Source organism: Leptomonas pyrrhocoris (assembly GCF_001293395.1).
Source record: "Leptomonas pyrrhocoris isolate H10 chromosome Unknown, whole genome shotgun sequence".
Taxonomy (NCBI): Eukaryota; Euglenozoa; class Kinetoplastea; order Trypanosomatida; family Trypanosomatidae; genus Leptomonas; species Leptomonas pyrrhocoris.
Genome location: NW_015438360.1, coordinates 1,105,407 through 1,132,346, shown reverse-complemented (window position 1 = coordinate 1,132,346; position 26,940 = coordinate 1,105,407). Strand labels below are relative to the sequence as shown.

Below are 26,940 nucleotides of genomic sequence, written 5' to 3'. Positions count from 1 at the left end.
TGACTCGCCCGTGAAGGCTAGTCAGAGACCATCGAGGAACATTCAAAGATAAAGATCATCATACGCAGTTTCAAGATCAAGAACGACAGCCGACTATTTACTCGACTCTTACTCCGCCTTTTCACAATACACCGACGCCACGCCAATGCGTCTACGACACGCTTGTCATCAGAGTTAAAGGGTTCATATATATAGCTTCTCATTTCAGTGACTCGCCCGTGAAGGCTAGTCAGAGACCATCGAGGAACATTCAAAGATATCGATCATCCTGTGCACATGGCTTTCACTCCCCCCCAAAAAAGAAGGTTGCTTGATTGCGGAGTACATGCGATTCGTCAAGTCAGCACAACGAAGAACAATTCAGTGGGGCACTTATGTGAAGTCTAGCACAGACTTTGAACCGATGCATCTTACTTTGTATAAAAGATGATGGCCTTCGAACTGTGCAGAACGTGATGCAAGGAGCCACAGAAACCGCAATGTGCCACGCTGTTGTTGCCTTTTTCCAGCGCACGTGCGACGGAAACCGGCTATACTGAGTCTGTAGCACAAGACAGGCAAAGGAGCAGAAAACAAAAGACACGTCGGATGCCAATTCACGTGAGTCTCGCATAGGTTTTGAGCCAGAAACATCTCAGTACGGTAGTAAAGATGGAGGCCTTCGAACTATGCTTTTATTCATTCGCTTTATCGCGTGCCATTCTGAAGAGAATAACGTCTATGAGCATTCACAGAGTGGAAGAAGAGGTTCCTGATCGGAAGAAAAAAGGGAGGTGGCAGAAGTACGAGAGAAATGCAGAAAAATGTATATATTTGAAAAGAGAACACAACACATACAGCAACGTACGATGCGCAGATTGTGTCGAGCGTTTAAGGTGCAACGCAGGTCATCGCTTCAATAGCAAATAGAGGACGCATCATCGTGTTTCTTTCTTTCAACGATATACCATTCTGAAACGTATCTCGCGTGTCCCAGACCTGACCGTGCGCTAAATGGCTCACCAAAAACGATCTGCTGTTTGCTCAGGAACGTCTGTGGAACAGCACACACAATGAAATTTCTTTGCTTAACAGGTATCTTCGAGTGTTCCGTGCAAAGACGAGGAGGTGCACATCAAGCAAAACGAAGCAGTGCAGAAATACATGTATCATCTCTTTCCGTCTTCGCACTACGACACGCACGACAACAACAGATCTTCCCCCCCCCCTCCAAATGAAAGGGGTAACCGATAAATTGCACCGCGAAGAGAAAGAAAAGATCCTTTCCAGCACGGAAAAACAGTAATGAAAAAGAAAAACCGAGGGAGTATGATGTCAAACAACGAATGATGACATTGCATTGCTAGAAGTTGTGTTACTCAAAGCAAAAGAGAGGGAAAGCGAGCGCGCGTTATTCCAGTAGAATTCGAAGCGGACCGCACAGACTATACGAGTCGGTTTTGGACTTGTCCACCGTGCAGCCGCCAATCACGTACAGGTAGCCGTTGAAAACGTGCAGTGTGATGCCAACGACACGATTCGGCACCGCCCCAACAAACAAAAGTACCTCGTGACAACGCACACGGCGCGTTCCTGGCGGGAACTGCTCTCCCGCGCTGATTTTACTCGACGCAGAACGCACCGGCTCAAAGTCGAGCAGGTACAGTTTGACGTCTTGTCGCGGTTGCGTCACCTGCCCCATCACCACGACACGCCCTCCGCTGCCCGTCGCCGCGACAGCCACATCGCCCATTTCGCTGGGAAGGGTCTTCACCAGCTGCTGCGCCGTGCTTGTGGAGGCGGAATTGTCTTTGCTGCGTAGCGGCGTGTCGTCGAAGTGGGCGCGCCGCCACTGCGAAGCTGGTGCGTCTGCATCCGCGTCGTCGTCATCGCCCTCATCCTTTCTGCTGTGCGGCGCGTGATCCTCCTCACTCGAAAGGGAGCACCAGTTCTCTGATTTGTGTGATGCTGGCTCGACAGGGGCGTGCGGAGTGCCTTCGGCGGGTGCGGAGGGAGCGGGCGGAGGAGGGCACCACGACTTGGCCGCGCGCCGCCACACCTCCGGCGCGAGCGTCAGCACTGACGGCGCCGCCGGTGCGTTCTCCACGCCGCGCCCACCCACCAGTACCACCGTGCCGTCCTCCAGAGTCGCCATGCGATGGAACGCGCGCGGCCCGGGCAGCTGGCCAAAGGCGTATGCCGTAGGAAGGGCGGTGTACGCGCGCTCCTCTGCGTCCGTCGAAGCCGCTTCTGCACTGCTGCTGTCATAGTTCCACACTACCGCGTAGCACTCCGCCCTGCAGCGGTACTCCACGTCCAGCCCGCCCGTCACGAGCAAAAAGCCGTCGTGCGGCTGCGCTGCGGTCGACACGGCTTGTGATGGCGCGTGCGTCCCCCATGACACGTAGACGGCGTCGTGAAAGGCCAGGTTCGGAAGCTCGTAGGAAGGCAAGTCCTGCCGCCCCCAGCGTAACTCCACCCCCGGCGCGCAGGCCGCCTTGCTGCGCCACACACTCCACAGCTCCGTGGCAGGGGGCTGGTAGCCGCCGCCGGTGAGGCCGCCCAGCAGCACCACGCGGGCACCCAGCAACTCCGTTGCGGATGCAGCCACAGCTCCGTCACCGGCGTCTCCTTCTGTACGTCCATTCGTATCGCCATCCTCGGTCATCTTCGTGAGCGGGGCACCACCAGGGCGTGGAGCAGCAACGGGGAGACAGGTGAGAGTGGCACCGTAGCGGGGCAGGGGCCGCACCAAGGCGTGGGGGGCCTCTTTAAACGGCGCGGGTTGGATGGGGCGAACAAGGTGCGGCCCGGCGAGCTCCATCGCAGCCAGGCGCCCATTGGTGTACGTGGCATCTGTGTGGGGCAGAAAGGCGCGTGCTTGTGGGTTGAAGAGGGACTTGCACCACCGCTCGCAGCCGCCAAAAACGAACAGCGACGGACACCAGACCTCGTTGTTGAAGGACGGCACCATTGTTGCACAATGGTAGTGCACATGCAGGTCGTCGTAGGAGCCGCTGGTGGCCTGCCGCAGGCGCCATGAGCGACCTGCGTCGTCCTCCGCGAGCGGCGTCCAGTGCCACGAGCACTCCGCCAGCAGCAACCGGCCGCAGACGGTCACCCAGCGTTGGCGCTCCTCGACGGAGCCGAAGCGCACCCAGAAGCGGTCGCCGGTGCTGGTGCTGATGAGCATCCATGTTGCCTGGGCAGTCATCGGTGACGGGTCCACAGCCTCCACGACGTACCGCTGACGCTCCGAGGCAGAGGCGGCGGAGCTGCGAATAATGAGTAGCCGGCCCTCGCGCAGTTCCATATACCGAGGCCTCCACTGCCCACGCCAGGCCTTTTCCTTCTCCACCATTGAAGAGAGCAGTACGGTGTCCTGCGCACTGGCCGAGATGTCCGCAGCGTGTGTGTAGGCGGCCGTAGTAGCAGTAGCAGCAGTGGACGTGCCGTCGGGGCTGTGCACTCCGTTGATGCGACCAGGCGTGCCGCCATTGGAGGGGTCTGGCTGCTCCTCGGTCGCTTTCCGCACCGGCGTTTGGTGGCGGCCGCCTGGATTGCGTCCGATGCCTTCGTTCCCGAGGGGCTGCGAAGAGGGCCCGCCGGAGGTGATCGCAGACGCCTCCGTAATACTCGACGCCACACGGGAGTGCTGCCCGTCCCCGCCCTCGCCTTCGCTGGGGGCGACCGAGGGATTCGCGGAGGGCACCAAAACGGTCATGATCGCGCGAAACCAGCTGTCGTAGATCTCTTTTGTGGCCGCGCGCAGATACCACGAGCCGCCCTCGAGCAACCAGACGGTGAAGCAGTAGCCTTTTGCCGTCTCCTCCTTGGCGCTCTCTCGAAAGGGCTCGAAGGAGGTGATGGTGCCGAAGCGCTTCTCAGCGCTGTGCTCCTCCAGCCGATAGCTGAGCCGGGTGCCGTCTAAGATGAAGAACCGGTGCTCGTACACGAAGCGCCACTCCATCTTCTTGTCCAGCCACGACGAGAGAAAGACCCGCGTGCCGGAAGACGCCATCATGATCTCGCGAGTCGAAATGTGAGACGGGAGGATGGGAAGAGAGAAACCAAAAAGGGATCAGCGGAAGAGCAACAGAGGTGCGATACAGGGGTCCTCGATAGCGCAGGCGAGAGCGGGAAAAAAAAAACAGCCACCTTATTGATAGATGCTAAGGGGGTGAATGAAAATAGTTGAGTTGGCAGCAAACAACGAAGGCAGCTGTATCGGCTGTTTGACGAGCCAGCAAATGCGGAGAAGAACTAATGAATTCTGTTGTGTGTGTGTGTGTGTGTGTGTGTGTGTGCAAACTGAAAAAGAAGAGGAAAAGAGAAGCATCCAACAAGACGATGCAGGCAATGGGAACTTCAGCGGTAGGGAGACCACCCGAGCATCTCAACAGATTGAATGGCAAGCCTGCAGCGAGCGGAGATGAAGAAAAGGAAGAACAGAATTGATTATAGCTCTCGGGAGCAGGGAGCGAATAAAGTCCTTCGTTGCCTCAAAGTTTTACGAAACAGGCAGGGTTTTCTGTAACGCTAACGCGAAGCGTTGCATCACAATCCTGAACATGAAACCATAACAAGAAATAAGTGGAGATGTAAAATGACTGTTTTCGACCTCAGTCGGAAAGCATCTCTCGCAGCTTCCGCCAGGTTTCGTGTGCCCCTCGCTTTTGCTTCAGCGCCGTCGCCTCCACCGCAGCCACCTCGTCGCAGCGTTGCAGGGCGTAGTTGGTGAGAAGCTCGTCAAGGTCCTCGTCCCTCCACGGCCGCTGCGTGTCAAACCTGTCCGCCACCACCGCGTGGCCGTCGTTGCACCCGCAATGCACACATCGACCCAGAGCAGCTGAAAAGGTAGAGCCGAAGCCGGTGCAGGTGCCACGGATCGCCGGAACACCCGCAACACGGCTCAGCTCCGTATACGGCTTGAACGCCTTCCCGCGCGATTTCATGTAGTTTTCGTAGGACGGCAGCGAGGCGTCCAGCGAACGCCACTTCTGTTCCTTGCACATCGTCGTCAGGATGGTTTGATAGCCGTCGTGGCACTGGTCTAACAGTGAAGGTTCACCGTCCGCTGCGGAGGATGCCGCTTGCCGTGTAATGTTCCACACCACGCACGGTGACTGGTGCGCCGACGCTTCCTGCGGAAAGCGGCAGAGTGGTTGCGTCGTCTCTGCCTGGTCGTGTACCACCAACACTGTCCGAAAGGGCAGCTGGCCGTTCGTGCGGCGGCGGACCGCGCTGTGAAACCGTGGCAGCATTTCGATCTCGTCCGATGGATTCTCGGCGATGGCGGTGCGAACAAACGTCACGGGACGATGTGGCGCTGCGCCTTCGCCGTGGCGGCTTCCATGCGGGCTCAGCAGCGTGTCCCAGACTTGCATCCGTCGACGAAACTCGTGCTGCACGTCTGGGTTGTTGAGGTCAAAATGGGTGAAGCAGGCGTGCTGACTGCGGAAGAGCAACCACACACTCACCGGGTCAGGGGTAAACGTGAACGTCGCCGCATTGTTGGCGACCTGTGCGTGATGTGGTGGCCGTGGCACCGGAAAGAAGCCGTCGAGGACTCCGCGTGGAAATGCATACGTCGCAGCGGAGGTGGTGGGTGATGAGCCGTGAGCCGTGTGGGGACTCGACGACGACGACACCGGCGAAGAGGCGGAGGAGGTGAAGCCGTTGGTGGTTAGCTCCACAAGGCCGTCGAAGGTGCAACGTGCCATGTCAAACGGCAACGCCTCTTCAGCGGGGCGCAGTCCCAGCTTTGTCAACATGAGGGAGGGGCCGCACCACCCTCCTAAAGAAATCCACCGCCGCATGACTATACATATACGTGAAAGGTGAGTGGGAAAAAAAAAGAATGATGTCGCTTCAATAAAGATGCCGAATGCAGAATCATAGAGGAGAATCCGTCGCGACGAGGCGAGCGTGGTATGCCGCGTTCACTAACGCGACACCGGCCAAAGTCTGAACTGACGACAACAACGAAAAAGAACGGAGGCGAACCGAGAACAAGGTAGAGGAGGTCTGAACACGATAAGCTGCACACACACACACACACCGGAAAAAAACCCTCAATGACGATTGCTTTGAGCGGACATGTATACGTGTGCGACTTCGCGGCGCGTCTCATCAATCAAAATATATATGACGACTATTATTATTATGCTTATACAAGTGATTTCCTTAGTTGGCTAGCAGTGACAATCTGGAGTAGAACAAAGCTGCATCGTTCCTATCCATCACACCCCAGAACCAAAATAGTTAAAAAAAGAAGAGAGCACAGACGCTGCACTTTATGCATAGTGGAGATCGACCTCTTCCTGCAGTGCTTTCAACAACAGCGCCTTCAGCGCCGTCTGCGTGGCCGCCAACGAGATGCGGGCCTCCGGCAGGGTAAGGGTCAGGCGGCGCACCAGCTTCAGCTCCGGGTAGCGGGCCATCAGCCCGGCGTCGTGATAGGCGCCATCGCGCACCTCGCGCAGCACCGTCAGCCGCTCCGCAATCGTCGTCGGCTGCAGGTACATCTCTGCCATCATGACGCCAACGGAGAAGGCGTCGGAGGCGGCGGTGCATCGATTGCCCTTCAGCTGCTCCGGGCTGGCGTAGAGAGGAGAGCCGACGCCGACGGTGTTCGTCGCGTTCATCGACACGAAGCCGTCAACGTGCATGTCCTGCTGATGCAGAAACTTCGCGAGGCCGAAGTCGCCGAGGCGCACCTGCACAAAGTGATGACACAGCCACCTGGCGAGGTGCTGGAGGAACGTCCGCCCTTCGTTGGACTGCAACAGGTGATCAGCAGAACGTTGCTCTGTAGCTGCTGCATGTGCAGCTTGCGACGTCGCGGTGTGTGTTGCGTCTTCCTGCTTGCGGGGCAAGCGTGGTGGTGGCCGCCTCGCCAAACGTTCATGCAGCAAAGCAGCGGCGTCTTGATGCGCCGGGCGCATCACAACGTCCAACGTACTGCGCCCGTCGCTCCAAGGAGGCAAATTGTCCGAGGTAGAGTGATTTGTGTGACGCCGGACGGCCGCCACGGGGTCCATCGCAGAGGAAAAGTTGGCTAAACTTCTCGCATTTCCATTGCCATAAGTGGCACCGTTCGGCTTGAAAGGGAAGGTGCTCTGCCGGTGGATGGACAGCGCTGTGCATGGGCTGGAGTTGTGGTTTGTGGACTCACCACCCAGCGATGAATTACGCGACAACATATTCACTGCGCTCCCACTTTGATGCAGCGAGATGACGGACGGCATCGCCCATCCCTTGTTCTTTCGCCGCCCGTCCTCGGAGCTTAAACTGCTGCTCGTGCTAGACGAGTTTGGGCTGTGCACGACGGAGTCGTACTGACACCGGTAGTCCATAAACACGTTTGTCGGCTTCAGGTCACGGTGAAGGACACCACGACTGTGCAGGTACCGCAGGCCGGCGACAGTTTGTAGCAGGATGATCAAGTTCTCAATCCGCTTGATGAAGGGGCGTGAGGAGAGATGATGCGCCAGCGTCACTTGGCAAAGCTCCATCTGCAGAAACACTACACGAGAGCCGATGATGGTGTGGTCCTCGCCACGACTGCTTTGCGCGCCACTTCCGGTCTCTGGGTCGCTTGACTCGTCGCTACGAGACGAAGCCGAGGAGGTCCTGTCGAAGTCATCTGCGCTGCCTGATGTTTCATGCGACGATCGCTTGTCGTGTGAAACATCAGTTCCGTGCTTTGCGGAAGCATCGTGGAGAGCTTCACCGGGCTCCGAACCTGTTTTCGGCTGATGATGCCCTTCCCAACTCCCCTGTCTGCGACGCAGCGTATTTGGGGACGCGGAGCTCTCAGGTCCTCGTGCCGTGTCATCATCATTAGCACGGTGGCTGCGGTCGTTGACGACATCGTCCTCTCTATCTTCCTCGTCCTCTGCGTACTCGTCCACCGCGGCGGAGCTCCACAGCGCCTTGTGCAACCTCGCTCTGGGCCGTCGCACCGTCGTCACGGGCGACGGGGACTCACTCGCCGACTCGCTGCCAATGAGCAACACACTGGAGTAGTTGGGGAGGGTGAGGCGGTCCCACCCACCAGGGGCACTGCGCACCCGCGCCGCACTGGCACGTCGAGTCAGGTCGTCTTCTGAAGCCCAGGTGGCGTGCGGGGCCCGCGGTGGGAGGCCGAAGGAGCCGCTACGCCGTGCGGAGGTCGGCGTCGCCGCCTGCAGACGCGGATGACGTGACAGATTCGCCTCGTTTGGGTGGCAGACGCCGATGAAGGCGAGCTGCTGGGCGCGTATTGCCGTGATCACCTCCGACCAGCAAGCGTGGTAGCGGACAACGTACTTGTTTTCCAGCATGGCGTGGACGCGCACCTCCTGCAAGATGTCGCGCTCGCTCTCGTAGTCGCGGGCGACCAAAACCTTCACCGCGTAGAAGACGCCCGTGACGCGGTGACGCGCCAGGAGCACAGCCCCACCGACGCCGCGGCCGAGAACCGTGAGCGGCTCGAAGTTCTCGTCGAAGAAGCTTGAGGCAGGGACGAAGTGCGGCGGCAGCGGTGCAATGCGGTGCGTAATGCTCATGTCATCCGTCAGCGAGGAGACGGAGGAACGACTTTGCTCGCCGCTGTTGTGTGCGCCTCTCCGCGCCGCGAGTTGCACGTGTGCTCTCGGGTACGGGTGTCCGTGTCGCTCTTCCTCGGTGCGGACGCACGTCTCGGTGGTGTTGCTGGACGACACGTGGCGATGCGAAGTGATTTCATCCCCCGCATCGTCTCCCACGACGAAGTTGCGGTCAACGGCGGAAAGGGGGCGACGGCCGCGGTGGGAATGCTTTGTGGTGTTGCCCTCTCGCCCATGCAGCACGTCCAGCGCGGACAGCTCCCGTAGGATTTGCGGGCAGCCGACGGTGGTCGGAAAAGACCGCGTCGACACGCCCGCAGTGCGCGCCATTTGCAAGAGGAAGCCGTGCAGTGTGGACCCTGCAGCGATGGTGGATGTCTTCGTTGTGGGGTCCGAGTTCACCTTGGAGTAGCCCGGCCTCACCGGAGAGCGTGCACCGTTCACACCTTGCACCGTGCGCAGCGCACAGGCGTGCTCTGTCACCCACGGTACGGTGCGAATGGTCACCGGAAGTGGGGTGCTGACGGCCCTCGAGGCGGATGCCTCCTGCGACGATGTGCCGTCACTGTCATCGACTGCCTCTTCCGCACCGCTCGTGGCGCCTCTCCGAACGCAAGAAGACGAGGCAGGACACACCCAGACTGCCTGCACTAGCGGGAGAGGAAGCTGCAAAAGAAGTGGTGGGGCTGTCGGCTTTTCGTCGGCGGGGCAGGTATCCTGTCCACACCGCACATCTGCTGCCATGTAAATCTCGCCTCCACGGCCGCAGCGCACAGGAACGTCCACCTCCGCTTCTCCCCCGCCGTGCGTGTTTGCTGGGCCTGCCTCGATTGCGTCACCTATCGTGTTCGTGGATGGTGGGGCCGGCTTTGCGTCGGACGCCGAGTTCACACTATCACTGCGCACGACGCGTGCAAAGTGATGCTGCGGAGGCAACCGCTTGCGACCCGATAAAACGTCCATGTCAATGTCGGACGCACTCGTGCTACTGTGGTGGCTGCTGCTGCTGCTGCCGCTGCTGCTACCTGCGCGTCGGCCGTGTGTCGACGCAAGATGCAGCACTGCTGTGGATGGCGAGGCCGTGGAGGCGTACTCCTCGCTCTCCTCATCTTCGTCTTCGCTGCGTTGCACACATGAGTCCGTGCCAGCGGCAGACAACTCAGGCGGGTACCACGTTGCCGCAAAGCGCACCGTGGGTGCTGCCAACTTCAGCAGGCAGATCGGAGTCGCAGCTGCCGCTGCTTGCCCCGGTGCCAATGCCGAGTTGGCCTTCGTTCCTTTTCTGATTCCTTTGTGACTCGCTGGAACAGGAGCAGAAAGAGGAACTTGCACCACAACAGTTTGGAATCGTTGAGTCGTGAGGGACAAGACCGCCGCAGGGCCACCGCGTGCCTGCGATGATAGCGTACTGGAAAATGACCTGTCAGCAGCGCCACAGCCGGACAACGAAGCGTTCTCCTTCGTGGAGGTGCTGTTCATGGACGTGTGGGATGCGGTAGCAAAGAGGTCGGATGCCAAGCCGGTCTCTCTCAGCAGCTCCCCTGTGAAAAGGTCGAGCTCCTGGTACGTTTCTTCCATCTTGCGCAGAAGCAGCAGGCGGTGGCGACGACAGCACCGTCCGTTCCAGCAGTGCACGGCTTCTGGAAGGGACATCCACGTATGCGGTGAGTAGGCGGACAGCTCTTCTCCTTCCTCACCCTCTTCTTCGGGATGCGCGGCGCCAGTTGCGTCACGAAACGCACCGTGAGAGCACCGCCAGTACCAGTTGATTTCACCGCCCGGCGTCAGCGTGGCTGCTTGAGTAGATTCCTTTGCGGGTGGAGCACCGATTTTGCTGTGCACATCCTTCGACGACGACGCTACGGGTCCGTCTGCGGCGTTCCATGCACTCGAGAAGGAAGGATCTGGCACGCGGGCCATAAAGTCGGAGCACTGGAAGCCTCTTGCGTTTTCATTTACACATGTGGTGGTTGGATTGACAGGCGGCGAGGCGTCGACCGTTGGGAGACTTCCACTCTCTTCCGTCGACAGACAACGCGAGAGATGGGCAGAGGCACAGAAAGGACACGAGACGGGCGGCGTCTTGGCAGATGAAACGCCAGCAGTTTTCTCAACGACGTTGCGCACTCTCCGGCTATTGGAGGCGTCAAACGTCGTCTTTGCGGGCCTCACCGGGCTGCTTTGCTGTGTATTGCCGCCCAAACGCCTGCCTGACGCGGATCGCCGCAGCAACGACGACGACGAGATCGCAGTGGTTGTGGAGGTGCTGACTTCGTCAAAGACGTTGGTGTCCATCGACATGTACGCGGAAGAGAGCTGTTCCATGCGTGAACGGCTTCTTGCGGGGCTCCAAGGATGACCAGTAGCGGGAGCATTGGGAAGCTCGTGAGAGGAAGAGAGTGACTGCAGTCGGCTCAATCGCGTAGACACAACGCACTGAAAGCCACCCGTATCCGACGCGTCTCTTCGTTTTCGCGCAATTGATGCGGATTTCTTTTGCGAGTGCTGAATACCTTCGTCCTCGTCCTCGTCCTCGTCCTCCTCCTCGCCTTCGCTTGCAGCGGACTCACCCTCTGCGATTTCATTGAGCCTGCGCGTCCACAGATGATGCAGCGCGGGGGAGCGACCGGCTGCATAGACGTAGCAGTGCAGCGAGCCGGCGACATCTGTGGCGAGAAGCAAAGGTGCCTCGTTCCAACCGTTCCGGGTTGATGCCGACAAACGTGCTTCCATTTTTATTAGCGTTTCTTTAAGAAGAAAGAGCGAAACCGAGTACTTTAATAAGAAGGATAACAGTAACAGAGAGTATTAAACGCGGTCTTCGTGCGATGTACGTGGAAAAACACCTAACTGGACAGCGTGAGTCGCACAGCCAGTTATGATGAGCTGTATAACGAAGACAATGGATAGATAGATGTGTTGGCAACAGAAATCGCAATAAAGGTTAGTGGCACGTATTTGGTGCCGTAAGGGTAGCGTGAATGGAAGAGCGAAGGTATATTGCACGCTGTGAGTGCTGGCTTAAATCCTAGGCAGAAAGCCTAATTGATTTCGTGTTGGAAACTCTCCGAAAATTGGGCGGCACGTAAGAGCCTCCCTGCGCCTTAATAATCCTGAAATGCGGATGCAGATGTGGTGAGATGCACAACGGTCATTGGAAAAGAATCGTGACGAAGAGGGAGGGGAGGGGGAATGTAATTATAGTACTGCCACCGCACCAATAAGAAGGCATCAGTTTCCACGCGTCTTTACGGCGATTGAGCGTCATTTACAAGCCTAAGGTCTCTCCCTCTGAGAAGGAGCTAGCACTGTCACTCTCTTCACGCTCGTTGGCGCTGACCCCGCTACGCGAAACAGGCACATCAGGCAGAAAACTAAAAGGAGGCACATGCTATATATATTGTATAGTATACGTAGTGTTACGGCATTATAGTGCGTGTCATTAAATGTGAGAAAGGGAGGTGTCACCGTCTGAAGAGCCGGAAAGAAAAGCCGACAACAACAACGAACAGGCAGAACATGTAGAAGAGGATGTCGTGCTATCAACAAAGAGTTCATACAGCGGAGGTGTAATTACTTTAACTGACACACGCACAGGAAAATCGGGTTACTCAGCTGCTTCATCTGCTACTTCCTCTCCCCCCTCGACAGTGTGCTGGGAAGTCCCTGCAGCCTTCTTCGCCTCATTCACCTCATATCGTGCCCGCTTCTTGTCGCTCAAGTCGCGCACTTCCTGCTCAAAGGTGCGCTCCGTCTCGCGCTCCAGCAGCGGAACGTAGTTTTGAGCTATTGGGGAAGTCACTTCAGCATCGGCATGACCAGCGGACGAGGTGGATGGAGTCTTCGTCGCATCTGCTCTTTTCTCTGGCGAGCCGTCACACCGTAGATGGCAAAGCAGGTCGCGCTTGCGGGCCTTCATCTGCGTTTGCGTACCCGCCTCTGTCCAGTCACATCCAGTGATGGCCCAACTGTCCAGGCGAAGAAAAGATGGACTGTGCTGCACAACAGCACTCGAAGGAGCAGAAGCATTCGCCCGCTTTCCGCTGCTTTCCTACTCGTCGTGTAGTCGCTCCCTCTCTCCTCGCGCGTGAACACGTCAACGGTGTCCTCGTACCAGCGGAAGAGTTGGTGCCGCATCGCCGCAGCGGCAGTAGCGCGGATGCACAACGCAACGCTGATATCCTGCAGCTCCTGCTCCACCGCAAAAAAACGCGCGGCGCGACAGCTGCCACTGCAGGCCCGCGAACCCGCAGTTCCACAAAACCAGCGGCGTGCCGTCCGCCAACGGGTAGGCCGGCTTGCAGTCGCCACGCTCCAACAGGGCTGGCACCACACTGGGCGACTCCACACCGCGACCGACAAGAAAAAGCACCGTCATCGTGCACCGGATTTGATGATACAGGAACGAGTTCGCGGTGATTTCAAAGTACGAAATAAGCTCCGGCAGGTCGGCGCTGGTACAAACCTCGGCGGTGAGAACAGTGCGCGTGAAGTTGCTCACGTTTACAACGTCCATCTTACAGAAGTTGCGGAAGTTGTGGGTGCCGATGAGGTGCGCCGCGGCCTGCTGCATCGCCGCGACGTTCAGCCCTCGATGACAGAAATAGTAGCGGTAGGTGCGGCTCACACACGAGAAGCGCGCGTCGAAGGCGTCGTCGACGTAGGCAAAGCCGACAATGCGAATGGTCGGAGTGAGGACGTTGTTCAGCATGTTGCAGTAATCAAGCGGTGGCAGCTGCGGGGCCGCATCGGCGGTACAGGACGCGCGTGCAGTGAGGGAGAAGGCGTTACCGAGTGCGCTGACTCCTTTGTCGGTGCGGCCGCAACGTCCGAAGTTGTGCGGGCCGTCCTCTGGAATGAGTCGGACACGGCGCAGCGCATCACAGACGATTCCCTCAACGGTGTTGTCCGTTTCTTTCTGTTTTGCCAAGCCGTCGTGGACATGGCCGTGGTAGGCGAGGCGCAGCGCAATCTTGCGACTGGGGTAGCGGTCAAACAAGAAGGCCTTTTCCAGTTTCTTCTTGTTGGCGCCTAGCGTGCGAGGGATTAACGGTAAAGAAGAAGAGGGGGAATGGGGGCTTGCGTTGTTGGTTGCGCTGTTGCTCGTCGTGGTGCCTGGCATGCCCGATGACGCCGCTGCTGACATTTCCATGGCACACACAATGAAAAAGGATTCGGGCTACAAAATACTGTTTTAGTGGTGTTCACAAAGAATAGAAGAGAAGGTGGTGGTGGGGGAATGGAGAGAGTTAGAAAGGACGCTGCTGTGGCAAGTTCTCCGGAGTAAAAGGCTGAAGGAGCACGAGAAGAGAAAAAAGGTTCCGCAATCTGCGGACGGCGCGGCTCTTGCTTGCCTTGGACAAATACCGCCGAGGCAATAAGACAAAACTAGCGAGCTTCTTTTCGTGTGTGTATGTGTGGATGTAGAACTCCCACAAAATAGACTATATATGAATGAGTCCTACAGAAGCATGTACACGCCCGCTGATACACCCTCATCCATCTCTATTACAGCTCTCGTTGCCTTCTCGGTTCGGGACCGCGGAAATTCACGTGTTATTCATCGCGTGAAGCACTTCCGTACTCAGCTCCCGACGCGACGAACGGACAATCGCACTCAGAGTGGTCGAGTTGACCACATTGAGGTGCGCCAGCACGTACTCCTCCTTGCCGCTCTCCGTGGTGTACTGGGCAGCCGCGATGATCTCCTTGCCGATTATCTGCACCACCGACATCGAGCACGCACGTAGAAGGTGCTGCTGCAAAAACCCGTTGCTGGTGTCGTAGGAGGAGATGTCGAAAAACCGGAGCTGCTCTTTCCGCTCGCCAGAGGCACCCATGACTTGCCAGAGGCGTCCGAACTGCTCCGTGTGGAAGGAGGAGTTGACGGGCTGCAAGGCGGACAGCAGCGCAGACTTGGGCGTTGGCGGGGTTTTTGTCGTTCGCAACGAAGAGCGGGCAGTGGGGTTGCTGATGAACCAGTCAAGTGGCGTGTCGGACCTTCTATAGACTGGGGAGGCGACGGAATGGGGAGAGGCGACGTCGGTCGCAAACAGCGAATCCATCACCACGTTTGATTGCGGTGGCGGTGCTGGAGTGGACTGCTTCGACGTGGAGGCTGCAACGGTGTGCGGATCAGCAGATGACGTCTTCGGGGCGGAGGACGCGGCATCACCACCTTTACGACGACCACCACCGAAAATACTACGGATAAACTTTGCATTCTTTGCGGACACCGGCTTCATCCCTCCCGTCGCACCTGCCGCTGCTGCTGGAGTTCCGCTTACAGCACCGCTGTCACCATCGTCATGTACCCCGCCTGCCTTCTCGAACGCGCTCCCCCCTTGCAGTGATGCTGCCGCGGCCGCAGCCGTCGAGCTCGAAGGAGCAGCTGTCGGTTCTGCCGCGTCTGCGCCCCACACAACACCACCACCACCCACCGCCACGGCCGCCGCGGTTTGCAGGTGCACCTCCTCCTCTTCCGCCGCCACTTCCCGCAGGTTCTGCGCACCCCAGCGCTTTGTCGCGGTGGGCCGCAGAACAAGCTTCTCGCTGCCCTGCAGCACGCTCTGCGCGAGACCGGCATTCGCACGGGCAATGGAGCTGTCAACACCAGCCTGCCCAAGTAAGGAAGGAACAGATGCAGCAGCAGCAGCAGAGGCGGTGGCCGCCGACGCTTCTCCACTCAGTGGTGGTGCCGAGGAAGAAGAGGACCACACAGGCCGGATCTCAGTGGGACGTACAGGGACGTAGGCAGCCGTGCGCAGCGCCGACTCCGCCTGCAGCGCGGACGCGGTGACCTGTTGCTGTCGTAATGCTGCCAGATCTGCCGGCTGTTTGTACCGCTGCGCCCCACGCGCCACCGCTGTCTCGATGAAGGCGTCTAGGAAATGCAGCTCCGGATCGACCTCCATCGCCTCGCAGAAACCGTCTTTCGGCAGCACGCGACGGAGCAACTCCGGCTGTTGGCGCAGTGCCGCAAATTCGTAGCACCGCTGCTGCAGCGGGATGCAACGACTCTCCTGATACTGTGCCACGATGTCGTCGGCATAGTCCGACACGCCTGCGCCGCCGGGCGAAGATGCCCGCTGCGATGGGGACGTGTGAGCCGTCGCCTTCATCATTGCCATCAGGATCCAGCAGCGGGTCTCGCCGTCCTCTGTCTGCTCCATCAAGTCGCAGAGACGGTCGAGAAACATTTTTCCGCTGATTTTGCTGGTGAGGAAGCCGTATTCGCCCATCACCCACGCACCGATGCGGCGTAGCACGTCGGGAACGGCGGACGAGTTGCCGGACGCGCTGCCGACCCCACCACTCCCGCTGCATTCCAAATCCGCATGTGACGAGCGCGCTGCTGCTATGGCACTTGGCGGTCCCTCACCGGCACCAGCTGGCAGCGCACCTCCTCCAGTTATGGCAAAGTAGGTTTCCACGCAACGAATGCGAAAGCTGGTGTCGGCCGCCTCATCGGCCCCTTGCCCTTCCGCGATCAGTTTCAACATGCGTTGGACCGTCGCCGGCAACACGCATTCCGCGGCCACGGCGAGGACGCTGTTCATGGTGTGGATGTACCACCAAGGACTCGTCGCGTACTGCTCCATCAGCCGGCACAGCCCCCGTGTGGTGCTACGCTTCAGGAACGGGTCACCCACTTTGCTGAGAAAGCGAATGAGGCGTCGCGCGATGGGGCCGACGTTGTCGCTGTCGCAGATGGCAAAGAGCAACCAAATTGTTTTTCGCCGAATGGTCTCGTCGGCGTTCTCGAGGCAACTCATGACCACCTCCTGATGCTCCGCGGCCAGCTCCGGCTGCACGCGGACCATGTAGCTCAGGGCCTGGATGCCGGCGCAGCGCAGATTCGGATTGCGTGACGTGATCAGCCCCGACACGGTTTCAGCGGAGAGGCGGAGCAGAGTGGGCAGCTGTGGAATGCACGCGGCCGTGCGCACCAGCTCGCAAATAATCGCAAAGCCGATCAGCTTGCCGTTGTCGGCCCGCTGCATTGCCTCCTCCAGCACGTGCGCCGCCTTCTGCGCTCGCTGGGGATCGTCGCCGATCAGAATCGTCAAGAGCTGGATGACACGAATCTGCAGCCACGGGGCCGGGGTGCGGTGGTACTCGTACGTGCGCGGCAGGCGCCGCTCAATCACCTGCGACAGAATCAAAATGAAGGAGTCGAGAAGGTCGCGGTGTGCCTCAGGGTTGCGCTCGACGACTTCGTGCAACAGCCGCGTCGCTGCGTCCATCACGGAGGGGTCGCGATCGCAGAGGACCTGCCGAAAGGCCGCGACGTCGCCAACGGCAGTGTCGGTGCGGACGTAAAAGGCGTGCATCGCCTCGACCGCTTTTCGCCGCACCAGTGGCTTCTCGTGTGTTATGAGCCCTGGCAGATCTCCTTGCACCACTGTCATCAGCTCAGGCCGTAGCATCTGCGCCGCTGCCGTGAGCGCGGCTGACACCTCGAGGTAGTTCGGCGACTTCAGATCTCGTTGAATGCTCGAGACGATGAGGTACATAAGCTCACTGTCTGGGTTCACCATCAGCTTTGTCGCGAGATAGCCGGTGCGTTTGAAGATGAGCCTGTGATGGCATGAGAGGTTGATGCAGTGGATGTAGGCAAATTCAGCGGAATGCCCCATCAGCTCCGCGTAGTAAGCCCGCACGGCGTACTCCTTCAGCAGCTCCTCATCTTTCGCCGTACTGCTGGTGAGTGTTGTTTTCAACGCTTTGAGGTCTTCCTCGACGATTTGGTCCTCCTCCTGCTTCGACGAGGCCTCCGCGATTTTGCGGATGTACTGCACAAAGTGCGACGAGTGTCCCTGCTGCGTCTCTGCGCTATAGAACTTTGACATGACGTCGGGGTGTGTAGAGGAGGCGTGGTATCTTTCCTTTTCCGTGCGTTTCTTGGTGTAGTAATTCTGCTCAGCAAGGAAAAAAGAAAACAGCGAGTGCAACGGCAGTACTTCTATGTTGCAAAAAGCCACTGCCTGTTGATGTCAAGTGAGGTAGAGTGCTCTCTACGCTACCGCAGACGGAAGAAGGAAGAAGATGAGGTTTTCAGAAGCGAATCACAGCGAATCAGAAAAAGCAGTGCTCCGCCAAAGGGGGAAAGGTCGGTGAAGTACACCAGGATTTATTGACGGGAGACGTGCACCAACATCCTCATTGTCGGCAGTTGTTCCCAACGTAAAAGCGCACCACTAAAACTCTCTTACTTTATTATTTGTTTTCTTGATGGGGTTTTGTATTGGAGAATCACTGTGGTTTGTTTGTTAGCTTTTCCTAGAGTTACGATATCGTGGGGCGACTACTGGAGCGCGATACGACCACAGCAGTCCTGCTGCGCCGAAATATAAATAGGCCCGTTTCGCGCACGGCAGCAACGGGGTTCGCGCAGCGCACGCGAGCGGGTGACTAGAAGCGCACTCCATACGTCTCACGCTGCGTTCGCAGGTGCAGGCGCCTGTACTACAGGGCACGCTTTCGTCTCCAGCTGCGCACTCGCCGGCTGCACAGGGCTCGCCACAACCGCAACAGGGACGGCAGCGCCTTCCGCCTTTTCACGTGCCTCGAGGAATTGGCGCCGCTTGTCTTCGCGGATAAGCTCCATTGTGTGTCGGATGTGCGCTGCGATCTCCTCCACGGTGGCCATTCCACCAATGCCAATGTCGCCACACGCGAGACGCTTGCTGATGGGGCCGACAATTTGAAACATTGATTCCTTCAGGGTGGCCGGGAGGGAGAGCTCGGCCGCCACCTCCGGCAGTGGACTGGTTACCACTCCTGCTGCCGCTGCTGCAGAGGCCGGGGTGGCCACGATGGGCGTTGCTGTTTTTTCTTCGGTTGACTCGGCCTTATCGTGCGGATCCATGTAGATCACCTCGAGCTGGCTGAGCTGGGTCGCGGTGAGAGGGTGCGTCCACATGGCGGAGTTCATGGCCGGGCAGACAATGACCGGTTTCGCCCGCACCTCCCACGCCCGCATGACACTGGAGACCAGGTTGTCGCAAATCCCTGTCGCCAGCTTCGCGAGCGTGTTCGCGTTCAGAGGTGCAACGACAACAAGGTCGGCCCAGCGACGCAGCTCGATGTGCACGATGGAGTCGCTCATCGCCTGCCACTCACTCCACTCCTGTTCGTCGGTGATAATGCTCTGAAAAGGGATGCCCGTCATGGATGGCTGTGCGCGACGGAGGAAGTGGAAGGCTGCTTTGGTGGCCGCAATACGGATGTTGCAGCGCTCGGTGGAGAGCTGGTCGAGCAGCAGCCCGGTCTTGACTGCCGCCACGCTACCGGTGACGAGCAAAAGAAGGTGCACCGACGGGTACTCCTCCTCGCTTGGAATACGAGCGAGTGCAGCCGCGTTCGCCATCATGCCTTCTCTGTGTGATCCTTTTTAACAGTTAAATAATAAATAGTAATAAATAGTAATAAGCCTGGATTCAGTTCAAATATGCGCAACAATAACAGTTATGAAAGCTACAAGCAGAGGCGTATGCGGTCGTGCAAGAACGTCGAACACTTACTCCTCTAAAACAGCAAAAATAATCTTACGAACCAAGAATTACAGTAGGAAAGTGAGTTCCGGCAGGTGGTGAAGCGTCCATAAATATGCTCACAAAGAGGAAAGGAAAGCTGCGGTGAGACGTTGCGGACCTTTACAAGAGTGAGAAGAAGACAAGAAAGATTGGAATTGACAAACAGAGACTCTCCTAAACACGTTAAAAATAGGCGAACGCCAAATGCATCGGTTGTGGAGTGATGTCCTCCGCCAGTCGACACTCGAGTGCAATGCTTCAGAACCACTGAGTTTAATAGTTCATTTCGCCGTTGCGCGCTCTCGTTTCTTTTGTTGGTGTTAGAAAAGGGATCCATTTTGTTTTCTGGAGAGTGATTTGCCCCTTGGAGAGAGATGCGCCACATACGCAGTCTATTGTACGACCTTTTTTAGGGTTCTTCATCGCTCTTCTCTTCCCTGAATTCTTCAAGGTCTTCCTCCTTTCGCGCATTTGCTCAGTCATCCTCAATGTCCTCGCCTTCCGGGATCCATAAGCGCTCCTCCGCTCCACCATCGTCACCCATCACTCCCTCTGACGAGGTGATTTCCTCGTCCACCAGCGAAAAGTGATCGTCACGCAGCGTCGCTGTCGCACGGTCTCGCCCGCGCTGTAAAATCCTCAGCTGAAGCAAGGTGCAGAAGGACCGACGATGCTTGTGCGGCGTCAGCGCAGCGGTTGACTCACAGTTCGTGCTGAGGGAGTCGGAGGCTGCGGATTTCGCCGCAAACTTGAAGACTGTGCGTCGAGGCCCGGGGGAACAGAAAGCGGTGGCGGCTGCCGACGTCGTCGAGGTTGTGGAAAAGGGAGGCGGAGCTTCTCGCTTTCCCATCCAGTCGATCTTTGCGTCGACCTTCTCAGCATGGGCCTTTATGGACGTCGACGAGGGGGCCGGTGACGGCGGGGGTGCAGCCGAGTGGGGCGGGTCGACGGCGCACGTTTCCGGGGGAGGGAGGCTGAGAACAATGTATGGGGCCAGGGCGTAGTAGTCCACCACCACCGCCTCCGTGCACCCACAACGGTGCAGAAGACCCGGTAGTCCCTCACGTACGATGTCCACCTCATCCAGCTGTAAGCGGGGGCTTGAGGCAGAGACGGCTCTACTTTTGCTTCCATTAACCGTAGTGGTGCCCACACCACGGCGACGGGTGTTGAGGGCGGAGAGAGGAGAGGCCACGGATCGCGCATCTGAGGCGCTGTCCAATCGAATAAGAAAGCGCTGCACCCACTCCTGCTCGCTGAAGCCGACCACATCCAGCGGAAGGAACCGATCCCCGAATGCCGATGTGTTGCTGCCCGGCGTAGAAGCGGCTGCGGAAGACAGGAAGCTTACGACATCGCGTATGCGCGGATAGGCGGAGCGCAAGAACGGCGGCGGCTCCTGTGCCGCGAAGCCATGCGGTGCGTGTAACTCCGTCTGCTCCGTCAAGTACGTCTGGTAGAACAAATGCAGCGCAATAACGTCGAGCAGACGCGAGGTGCTGCCGACGTTCTCGCCTGCAGTGGTGCGGTCGGCGAGCTGGCGACGCTCGCGCAGGGCGGCTGCGCTCGCACCGCTGCCACCAAACTCTGACGTGCGCAACGCGTCGGCATCGCTGGCTGTCGCCGCGCACGCCGCGTACTGCGGGAGTTGGCCATCGCCAAAATAGCGCACCTGATTGTTCGTCAGGTAGTCCAACATTTTGCGTGGAGGGACGTTGAGGACATCGAGGACTTCGTCGACGGAATACTTCTGCGTGAGGAGGCGGGCGGTGGCGTGGGAGAGCCCGAGATACTCGTCACGTGTGGTCGGGAGAACGCTGCGATGCTCCGGCTTTGTGGAGGTAGCCGCGGAGGCGTCGCCGATAGGCGTGGAATTCCGAGACCGTTTAGAAGCGTGGTGCGACTCCTTCTTCATCTTCCTACTCGCACGCTCGCTGCATGTGTTGATGGATGGCAGGTGCACGTCATCCATCTGCGAGTCCAACAGCGACAACATGTCTGTCACGCGCGGGGCCGAGGAGATGCGTGTGGTGGCGGGCTGCGGAGAGCGAGAGCGTTTCAGCGCGGCAGGCGTTGGATTGCCTGAGCGACTGTCACCCTGTGATGAGGTCGGCTCATTTGCCGAACCCTCTGCCGAGAGGGGCGTATCACTCGGCTCTGATGAAGACGATGAAGACGAAATGAAAAGTACCTCCTCGTCACCGTCGTTTGCCGCCGAATCATCTCGTTGCACTGTGTTGTCGTCGCTGCCGGTTTTACCGTTGACGTGGTTGGCTTCTTCCTTCTCGTGGCTGTTAAATTGAAAAGGCGAAGATGTGGCACCAACACCGTCGACGTATCCAGAAGTGGAACGCGCCAACGCGCGACGCTTCTGCAGTCGTGCCCACACTCGGTCCGCTGCAGCTGCGGTGACGGTCCCTTCCGCCTCGGCCGCTTCCGGAGGCACGAGCGCCGCCCACTGGATTTGGAGGAAGGCTTGACGGATGTCACCCTGGCTTCCGGCGGCGATGGCATCCAACGTGCCTTGGCCCAATACATCCGTAAACGACGGGACGCGTTTGCTGGGTAACGCAGTCTTTGTTTTCAGCTCTCCCCTGCGCCTCTTCACGGCACCTCCGCCAACGTTCGGTCGGGCTTTGCCAGTGGAACCCGCCACGGCGGCTGCTCCGGTGGGAAAAAAGGCGTCCGCATCTGTGGCCTCTGGAATGCAGGAGGGTCTTGCGCGACTCCTCGCCGCGCGTCGACACGCCTCGCGATCCAGAATCTGCTTCAACCGTTTCTTCAGGTTTATTTCTGTAATTGGGGTGCAGTGGAAGAGCTCCACGGCACCGCTCTGTAACACAGCGGAGGGGAAAGAGGTGGACAGGTCTAGCTTGTCGTTGTGGCTGTCGTGCGTCGTGTGAACGAAGAAGATCAGATTCCTACGCAGGTGATCCAGCAGCGTGTTTGCCTGATGAGAGGCGCCGAAAGCCTGACGCTGCCGCTGCTCCTCCCGCAGTGCCTGGGAGCGAAGCTCCTCATACTGCCGCAGAAAGAGAAGGGTACATCGGTGAAGCGGGTGAGAAGTGGGCTCGCTGTAGAACTTGACGATGTGCGCGTGATGCACGGGTGCAGAAGAGGCGGGAAAAGGCGTGCCGCTGCTGCGGCTTCTGATCCCTGTAGCGGCGCCGGACAAGTCCACGACTTCGCTATTAGCATCGGTAAGCGAAGACGTCAGCTCGAGCGTGCTGCCAACAAGCTGTCCACTGCACAGTGAGAAGACGTGCTGCAGGTACTGCGCGTAGGTGCTCACGGTGGCCTCGCACGTATGCAAGATGTTGAGGGATGTTGGCGAGTCCGTTGCAGATGGGCAGGCAGAGGAGGGGGAGGATGAGGATAACGATGCTGCGAGTACTCTGCCCGCAGGCGGTGACGTGAAAGCTGTCGGGGCCTCCTCTTGCAACAGCACTTTCAACGACTCCAACTTCCCACTCCCGGGCGGACCGTAGAGGAGGAGAATGCGAGGTGCTTGCGTGCCAGCAGCGCTGTGTGTACCGCCGCGAACGCTGCGAATGAAGCTAGAGAGAGCTACGGACTTCTGCCGACTCCACGCGAGGTCCGCCACGGTCTTCGGGGCATACACTTCATTGAGCATCTGAGCTCTTTACACGCATGCAAAAAGAAGAAGGACGGAAATAATAGCGCCCGACTATCTGCACGAAACAAACAAACAAAAACTGAATGTAAAGTCCGCCTTGCTCTCTTTTGACCGCAACCCATTCATGCCCCAGAAAGTCCGCAGCGCACCCGGAAAAAGCCGAGAGGGAGAACTGCTGGGAAGGCAGAAATAATAATAATAATAACACACCACCACACGAAACTCGTAGGAAAACTTATAAACCCACCCAAAGTGTGCAGGTTGTGTTCCCCGCCTCTTCTTCTTTCCCAAACAAGGGAGTGACTGCAGGTGGTTTTTTTGTGGTGACAATGAAAATTAGAGCATGAATAGGTCCTTAAGTATGGTAGTAAGAAGAGAAGGAAAGGAAAACAAGGCGTGAACCGGAGAGCTCAACGTTTTGTTCCTTCTTGCGGATTGGTAAATCTTCGTAGAGGCTCGTTAAGTTTCTGTTTGCGCCTGTGCAACGAGGAAAGAGAGCGGATGGCACGCGAAGCGGGTCGAACAAACCCGACGCGTGAGTTTTTTTTTCTTGAAATCCCTTGCGTGTGCGGGTGTGTGCTCGCGTGAAGACGTCGTAAAGAGAGAGAGAGATCTAGAACGGGATACGAGTAGAGGTGTAGCGTGTGTGAGAAAAAAAAAACGAAGTCATGGTTGATAGCTTTCACGTAGCGAAGAGGCAGGAACGGTGTGAATCCATGAGAGTTCACACTGTCCTTCGAAAAAGTGTCTAGCGAACAAGCGCGCAAAGCAACGAAGTATTTATCTTCGTTTGCGTGTGACCGTGGTGATATGTACCTTGAATCAAAAGCAGGATTCATCTGTCGAGCAGCCACTGCACCTGATAAAGCAGCCACTTGTTCCATAACAAACGGGCCGTGAAAAAAAAAAGACGTCGTTCCGACGGTCACTTCAGTCATCCATCACCACGTCTGGAAAACACAACGGCGCCACAAACTCCGTCCACTCATCCCGCTGCGCCGCGACGGCAGCGTCGTCTCGCTCCGACACGCCCAGCGTTTCCCGCCGCCGCTTCTTCTTCAGCGCGACACGCTCGCTTTCACTCACGTGCGACGCAACGGAGCCTGGGAGTACAAGTCGCCATGCATGCAAATACATGCGTGACGCGGCCATCCGCGACCACTTCGAGGGCACCGCTTCCGGTGTGATGGACCGGCACCACGGTAAATCAGCGCAGTAGGCACTGTCCCCTACAATCGGAAACCCAAGGGCGCGGCAGTGCACGCGCAGCTGATGACGCCGTCCCGTGTGAGGCGACAGCAGAACGAGCGTTACAGGCACGCGCTCGTTGGCGGCACGGGTTTCCATGTATGTCCGCTTCAACACTAGCAACGACGAGCTAGCAGGGCGACTCTGCTCCGCTGCTACCGCCATCCGAAAATGGGCCGGATCGGTGACATCGTATCCGACGGGGAGGTCGACGGTGAGGCTGCACAGCGACGCCGCCGCCGCCGCCGCATCCGCGAGGAGCTGGTGCACGAGGTCATCGTGAAGGGCGGCAGCGCGCGGCGAGGTGTTGTGAATAGGTGCAGTCGCGCGATGGCGATGGACGGTGGGGGGTTCTGCTCCACCGTACGTAGCAGCAACAGCAGCAGCCCCATCGACCCCCGCTGCTGAAGGAGAGTGGCGGAGAAGAGAGCGAAATTCGTCCAGCGCCTGTTTATTGCGTTCTGCCGAAAAGTCTGCACACGCGTCTGCGCGCACGGAGCCGAGGTCCTGCCACACTGCTTGCCATTGATCGACCCACGCTCGAAAGAGGCCTGTGTGGTTGTGGCATTGGTTCGCACTTTCCCTTCTCGAGAGATTCTCTTCACTTATTGTTTGCTTGATGGCGTCGTTGGGCATGTGTCCGTGCAGCAGCGCCACGTAATACTTGCGTGTGGTGCGCATTTCAAAGCAGTGTGCGAGGCGGGCCGCCATATCCTTCGTAAACGCGAGGCACAGTACGCCGCTCGTGCTGTAGTCCAGTTGATGCACGAACTTCAGCTGCTTTTTGCGCTTGCCGTCTTGGCGGAGCCGCTCATGCGCCTCGTCGTAGAGCCCGCGCTCCTTCATGTGCGCGTGGACCATCGACTCCACTGTGCGTCCGTAAACGCGAAGGTCGCCATCCATCGGGACGTCAGCAGGCTTGTTGACCACAAGCACCTCGTCGTTTTCGTAGATCACATCGTAGCCTGGCAGTGAGGGTGAGGGCGTCGCAGTACCCGCATCTGTGGATGACGACATGTGTGCGCGTGCGTGTGTGTTGTTCTGTTTTGAAAGAGGAGAAGGGAGTAAAAGCGAATGAAATCATCACAGCACCGAGTACCGGAACTGAGAAACGGGAGCAGTCTGATAGAGACGGTGGACGAGATCCGCACGCAAAACACGTCCGGTGAACACAACAGGGGTAATAGCGTCTTAGCACTGTTTCATTTAAACGTTCGAAACACACTGCACAAAGTGTGCTCTTTCAGTTTTCGTATTTCGATGCAGTGGCGATGATAATGGGAAGAGAGCATTGTTGTCTATAAGTGGAAAGCAGTTGATGAGCACCAGAGGTAGATATGAGGAAAAGAGAAACCAAGAAGCGAGCACGTGTGCGTTATTCGAGCAAGTGCAGAAAGAAAGAGAGAGAGAGCTGGAAAACAGAGGGCCTTCTCGCCAACGATATGCTCAATGCAAAACACGATTTCGCCTACAGATCGGTTTGCCAGGTCACGTCACCGTCCTTGCGGTCGCGGTTGCCGCGCACCTCGCGGACCGTTTCCTCACGGGACAGCACCGTTCCATCGCCTTCCTCGTCTTCGTGCTCGTAGACCTTACGCTCCACCGTGAGCACCTCGCGAAAGCGAAACTGTGACCCTATCGGCCTTGCGAGCTGCTTGTTGGCGTCACACCGTGCGTGCTTTCGGTACGCCGACATGGCCATCTCCCCCACGTTAATGTTCTTCAGCAACTCGTTCAGCAAGTAACCGAGTCGGTATCCCGCGAGTGTGATGCGGCCCTCTGCCACCTCCTTGCAGCGCCGCATGTACTCTGTCCCGAGTTCGGCACCTGGGACCACACCGTCGTAGGAGCTGTTAACGGCAAACTCGTGACTCTCATCTGCCATCACCTGTGGGTCCGGCAGTGTCCGCAGCGACGACGGAAACTTGTACGTGTCCTCCAGACGATCAGCGGTGGCAGCCAATGCGAAGGTGTCGGTGTCGGAGAGGGGACGCCTGTAGTGCGGTGCGGGCACGTCGCAGATGTCGTCCCACAGGGCGTGCAGCTTCACCGCGGCCCCCTTCACCTTCACCTCGATGGCGTTGCCGCCGCGGTCGCCGTGGGGGAATTTGTGCGAGTACATCGCGGCAGCGTGCAGGGGCTGGTGCAGATCCCCAATAAAGTGCACGAGGTTCACCCACGCAAAGTTCAACATGTACAACGGCGCCTTCACGTTCTTCAGTGCGGTGATCATGTTCGCCGACACGGTCACCGCATTGACCGCCTCAAGCGGAACGTCGATGGTGATGTTCTCCGGGTTGTAGGGCGTGTCAATGAAGTGCCACGAGCGCATCGCGTATTGGTGCCACTGCTTCGCGTCATCGGCCCAGCACGCCGCCTGCACCACGTCGGGGGACCAAGGGAAGGGGCCGCTCTCGTGGAAGTTGTGCGCCATCGCGTTCATCTTCTGCGCGTTAGCCTCGTCAAGGCGTCGTCGTGCGATTTCGGCCACAAGCATGTGCCCCACGCAGCCCCACCCACACACCTCCACTGCTTGGAAAGCAGCCGTGAGGGCTACCGTGGCTAACACGGCCAATAACGTGCGGTTGTGCGCCACCATGGCGATTGCATATGCGTGGGTGTATATCGGTGTGCTTGTATGAGCGTAGGCTACCCGCAAAGCTGGGTCGTGCTCCTTTTCTTGAACAATTGTTTCTTACGAACCTCTAATAGAAGAGATCATTAGGGGGAGGGGGAGAGAAAAAGAGAAGGAAAAAGGACAATGATCGAACAAGCCAGAGCGAAAAGGCCGCGTAGAGTATCACAACAGTGAGGTCTACGGGGAATACGGCAGCGGGGGAGACCGTTTGCAGTTCGCAGTTGGTACGAATAAAACGCTTCGTCGTCATTGGCTTTCCATCGCCTCTTTGGGTACTTGATGTTGCTTTTGAAGGAATCGCGACACGGC

The 26,940-nt window shown here is 58.1% G+C and overlaps 10 protein-coding genes across 14 annotated transcripts; all 10 read right to left on the bottom strand.

The window, feature by feature from the left end:
- Window positions 1-340: 340 nt before the first annotated feature.
- On the bottom strand, window positions 341-613 carry ABB37_02871 (hypothetical protein; the record flags this gene model as incomplete). Its single annotated transcript, XM_015800017.1, has 1 exon — window positions 341-613. The coding sequence occupies one exon, from the start codon at window positions 611-613 to the stop codon at window positions 341-343; it is 273 nt and encodes a 90-aa protein (XP_015661619.1).
- Window positions 614-1,390: 777 nt separating this feature from the next.
- Window positions 1,391-4,254, bottom strand: ABB37_02870 (hypothetical protein; the record flags this gene model as incomplete). Its single annotated transcript, XM_015800016.1, has 1 exon — window positions 1,391-4,254. The coding sequence occupies exon 1, from the start codon at window positions 4,001-4,003 to the stop codon at window positions 1,391-1,393; it is 2,613 nt and encodes an 870-aa protein (XP_015661618.1). The 5' UTR covers window positions 4,004-4,254.
- Window positions 4,255-4,601: 347 nt separating this feature from the next.
- ABB37_02869 (hypothetical protein) lies at window positions 4,602-5,953 on the bottom strand (the record flags this gene model as incomplete). Of its 2 annotated transcripts, none has more annotated exons than XM_015800014.1 (1): window positions 4,602-5,953. In XM_015800014.1, the coding sequence occupies exon 1, from the start codon at window positions 5,796-5,798 to the stop codon at window positions 4,602-4,604; it is 1,197 nt and encodes a 398-aa protein (XP_015661616.1). In that variant the 5' UTR covers window positions 5,799-5,953. The 2 variants fall into 2 exon arrangements, with proteins under 2 accessions (XP_015661616.1, XP_015661617.1); XM_015800015.1 differs by having other exon boundaries at window positions 4,602-5,802.
- Window positions 5,954-6,275: 322 nt separating this feature from the next.
- On the bottom strand, window positions 6,276-11,685 carry ABB37_02868 (putative protein kinase; the record flags this gene model as incomplete). Its single annotated transcript, XM_015800013.1, has 1 exon — window positions 6,276-11,685. Exon 1 carries the CDS (start codon window positions 11,301-11,303, stop codon window positions 6,276-6,278), a length of 5,028 nt encoding a protein of 1,675 aa, XP_015661615.1. The 5' UTR covers window positions 11,304-11,685.
- Window positions 11,686-12,666: 981 nt separating this feature from the next.
- On the bottom strand, window positions 12,667-13,761 carry ABB37_02867 (putative pseudouridine synthase A-like protein; the record flags this gene model as incomplete). 2 transcript variants are annotated; one of them, XM_015800011.1, is made up of 1 exon in its annotated part: window positions 12,667-13,761. In XM_015800011.1, exon 1 carries the CDS (start codon window positions 13,720-13,722, stop codon window positions 12,667-12,669), a length of 1,056 nt encoding a protein of 351 aa, XP_015661613.1. In that variant the 5' UTR covers window positions 13,723-13,761. The 2 variants fall into 2 exon arrangements, with proteins under 2 accessions (XP_015661613.1, XP_015661614.1); XM_015800012.1 differs by having other exon boundaries at window positions 12,667-13,751.
- A 358-nt stretch (window positions 13,762-14,119) lies between these two features.
- ABB37_02866 (putative epsilon-adaptin putativeAP-1/4 adapter complex gamma/epsilon subunit) lies at window positions 14,120-17,594 on the bottom strand (the record flags this gene model as incomplete). Of its 2 annotated transcripts, none has more annotated exons than XM_015800009.1 (1): window positions 14,120-17,594. In XM_015800009.1, exon 1 carries the CDS (start codon window positions 17,420-17,422, stop codon window positions 14,120-14,122), a length of 3,303 nt encoding a protein of 1,100 aa, XP_015661611.1. In that variant the 5' UTR covers window positions 17,423-17,594. The 2 variants fall into 2 exon arrangements, with proteins under 2 accessions (XP_015661611.1, XP_015661612.1); XM_015800010.1 differs by having other exon boundaries at window positions 14,120-17,589.
- Window positions 17,595-18,006: 412 nt separating this feature from the next.
- On the bottom strand, window positions 18,007-19,228 carry ABB37_02865 (hypothetical protein; the record flags this gene model as incomplete). 2 transcript variants are annotated; one of them, XM_015800007.1, is made up of 1 exon in its annotated part: window positions 18,007-19,228. In XM_015800007.1, exon 1 carries the CDS (start codon window positions 18,943-18,945, stop codon window positions 18,007-18,009), a length of 939 nt encoding a protein of 312 aa, XP_015661609.1. In that variant the 5' UTR covers window positions 18,946-19,228. The 2 variants fall into 2 exon arrangements, with proteins under 2 accessions (XP_015661609.1, XP_015661610.1); XM_015800008.1 differs by having other exon boundaries at window positions 18,007-19,207.
- A 355-nt stretch (window positions 19,229-19,583) lies between these two features.
- ABB37_02864 (hypothetical protein) lies at window positions 19,584-22,742 on the bottom strand (the record flags this gene model as incomplete). The annotated part of the gene is made up of 1 exon (XM_015800006.1): window positions 19,584-22,742. One exon carries the CDS (start codon window positions 22,740-22,742, stop codon window positions 19,584-19,586), a length of 3,159 nt encoding a protein of 1,052 aa, XP_015661608.1.
- A 933-nt stretch (window positions 22,743-23,675) lies between these two features.
- On the bottom strand, window positions 23,676-25,036 carry ABB37_02863 (hypothetical protein; the record flags this gene model as incomplete). Its single annotated transcript, XM_015800005.1, has 1 exon — window positions 23,676-25,036. Exon 1 carries the CDS (start codon window positions 25,008-25,010, stop codon window positions 23,676-23,678), a length of 1,335 nt encoding a protein of 444 aa, XP_015661607.1. The 5' UTR covers window positions 25,011-25,036.
- A 425-nt stretch (window positions 25,037-25,461) lies between these two features.
- ABB37_02862 (putative P1/s1 nuclease3'-nucleotidase/nuclease) lies at window positions 25,462-26,700 on the bottom strand (the record flags this gene model as incomplete). Its single annotated transcript, XM_015800004.1, has 1 exon — window positions 25,462-26,700. The coding sequence occupies exon 1, from the start codon at window positions 26,590-26,592 to the stop codon at window positions 25,462-25,464; it is 1,131 nt and encodes a 376-aa protein (XP_015661606.1). The 5' UTR covers window positions 26,593-26,700.
- Window positions 26,701-26,940: the final 240 nt, after the last annotated feature.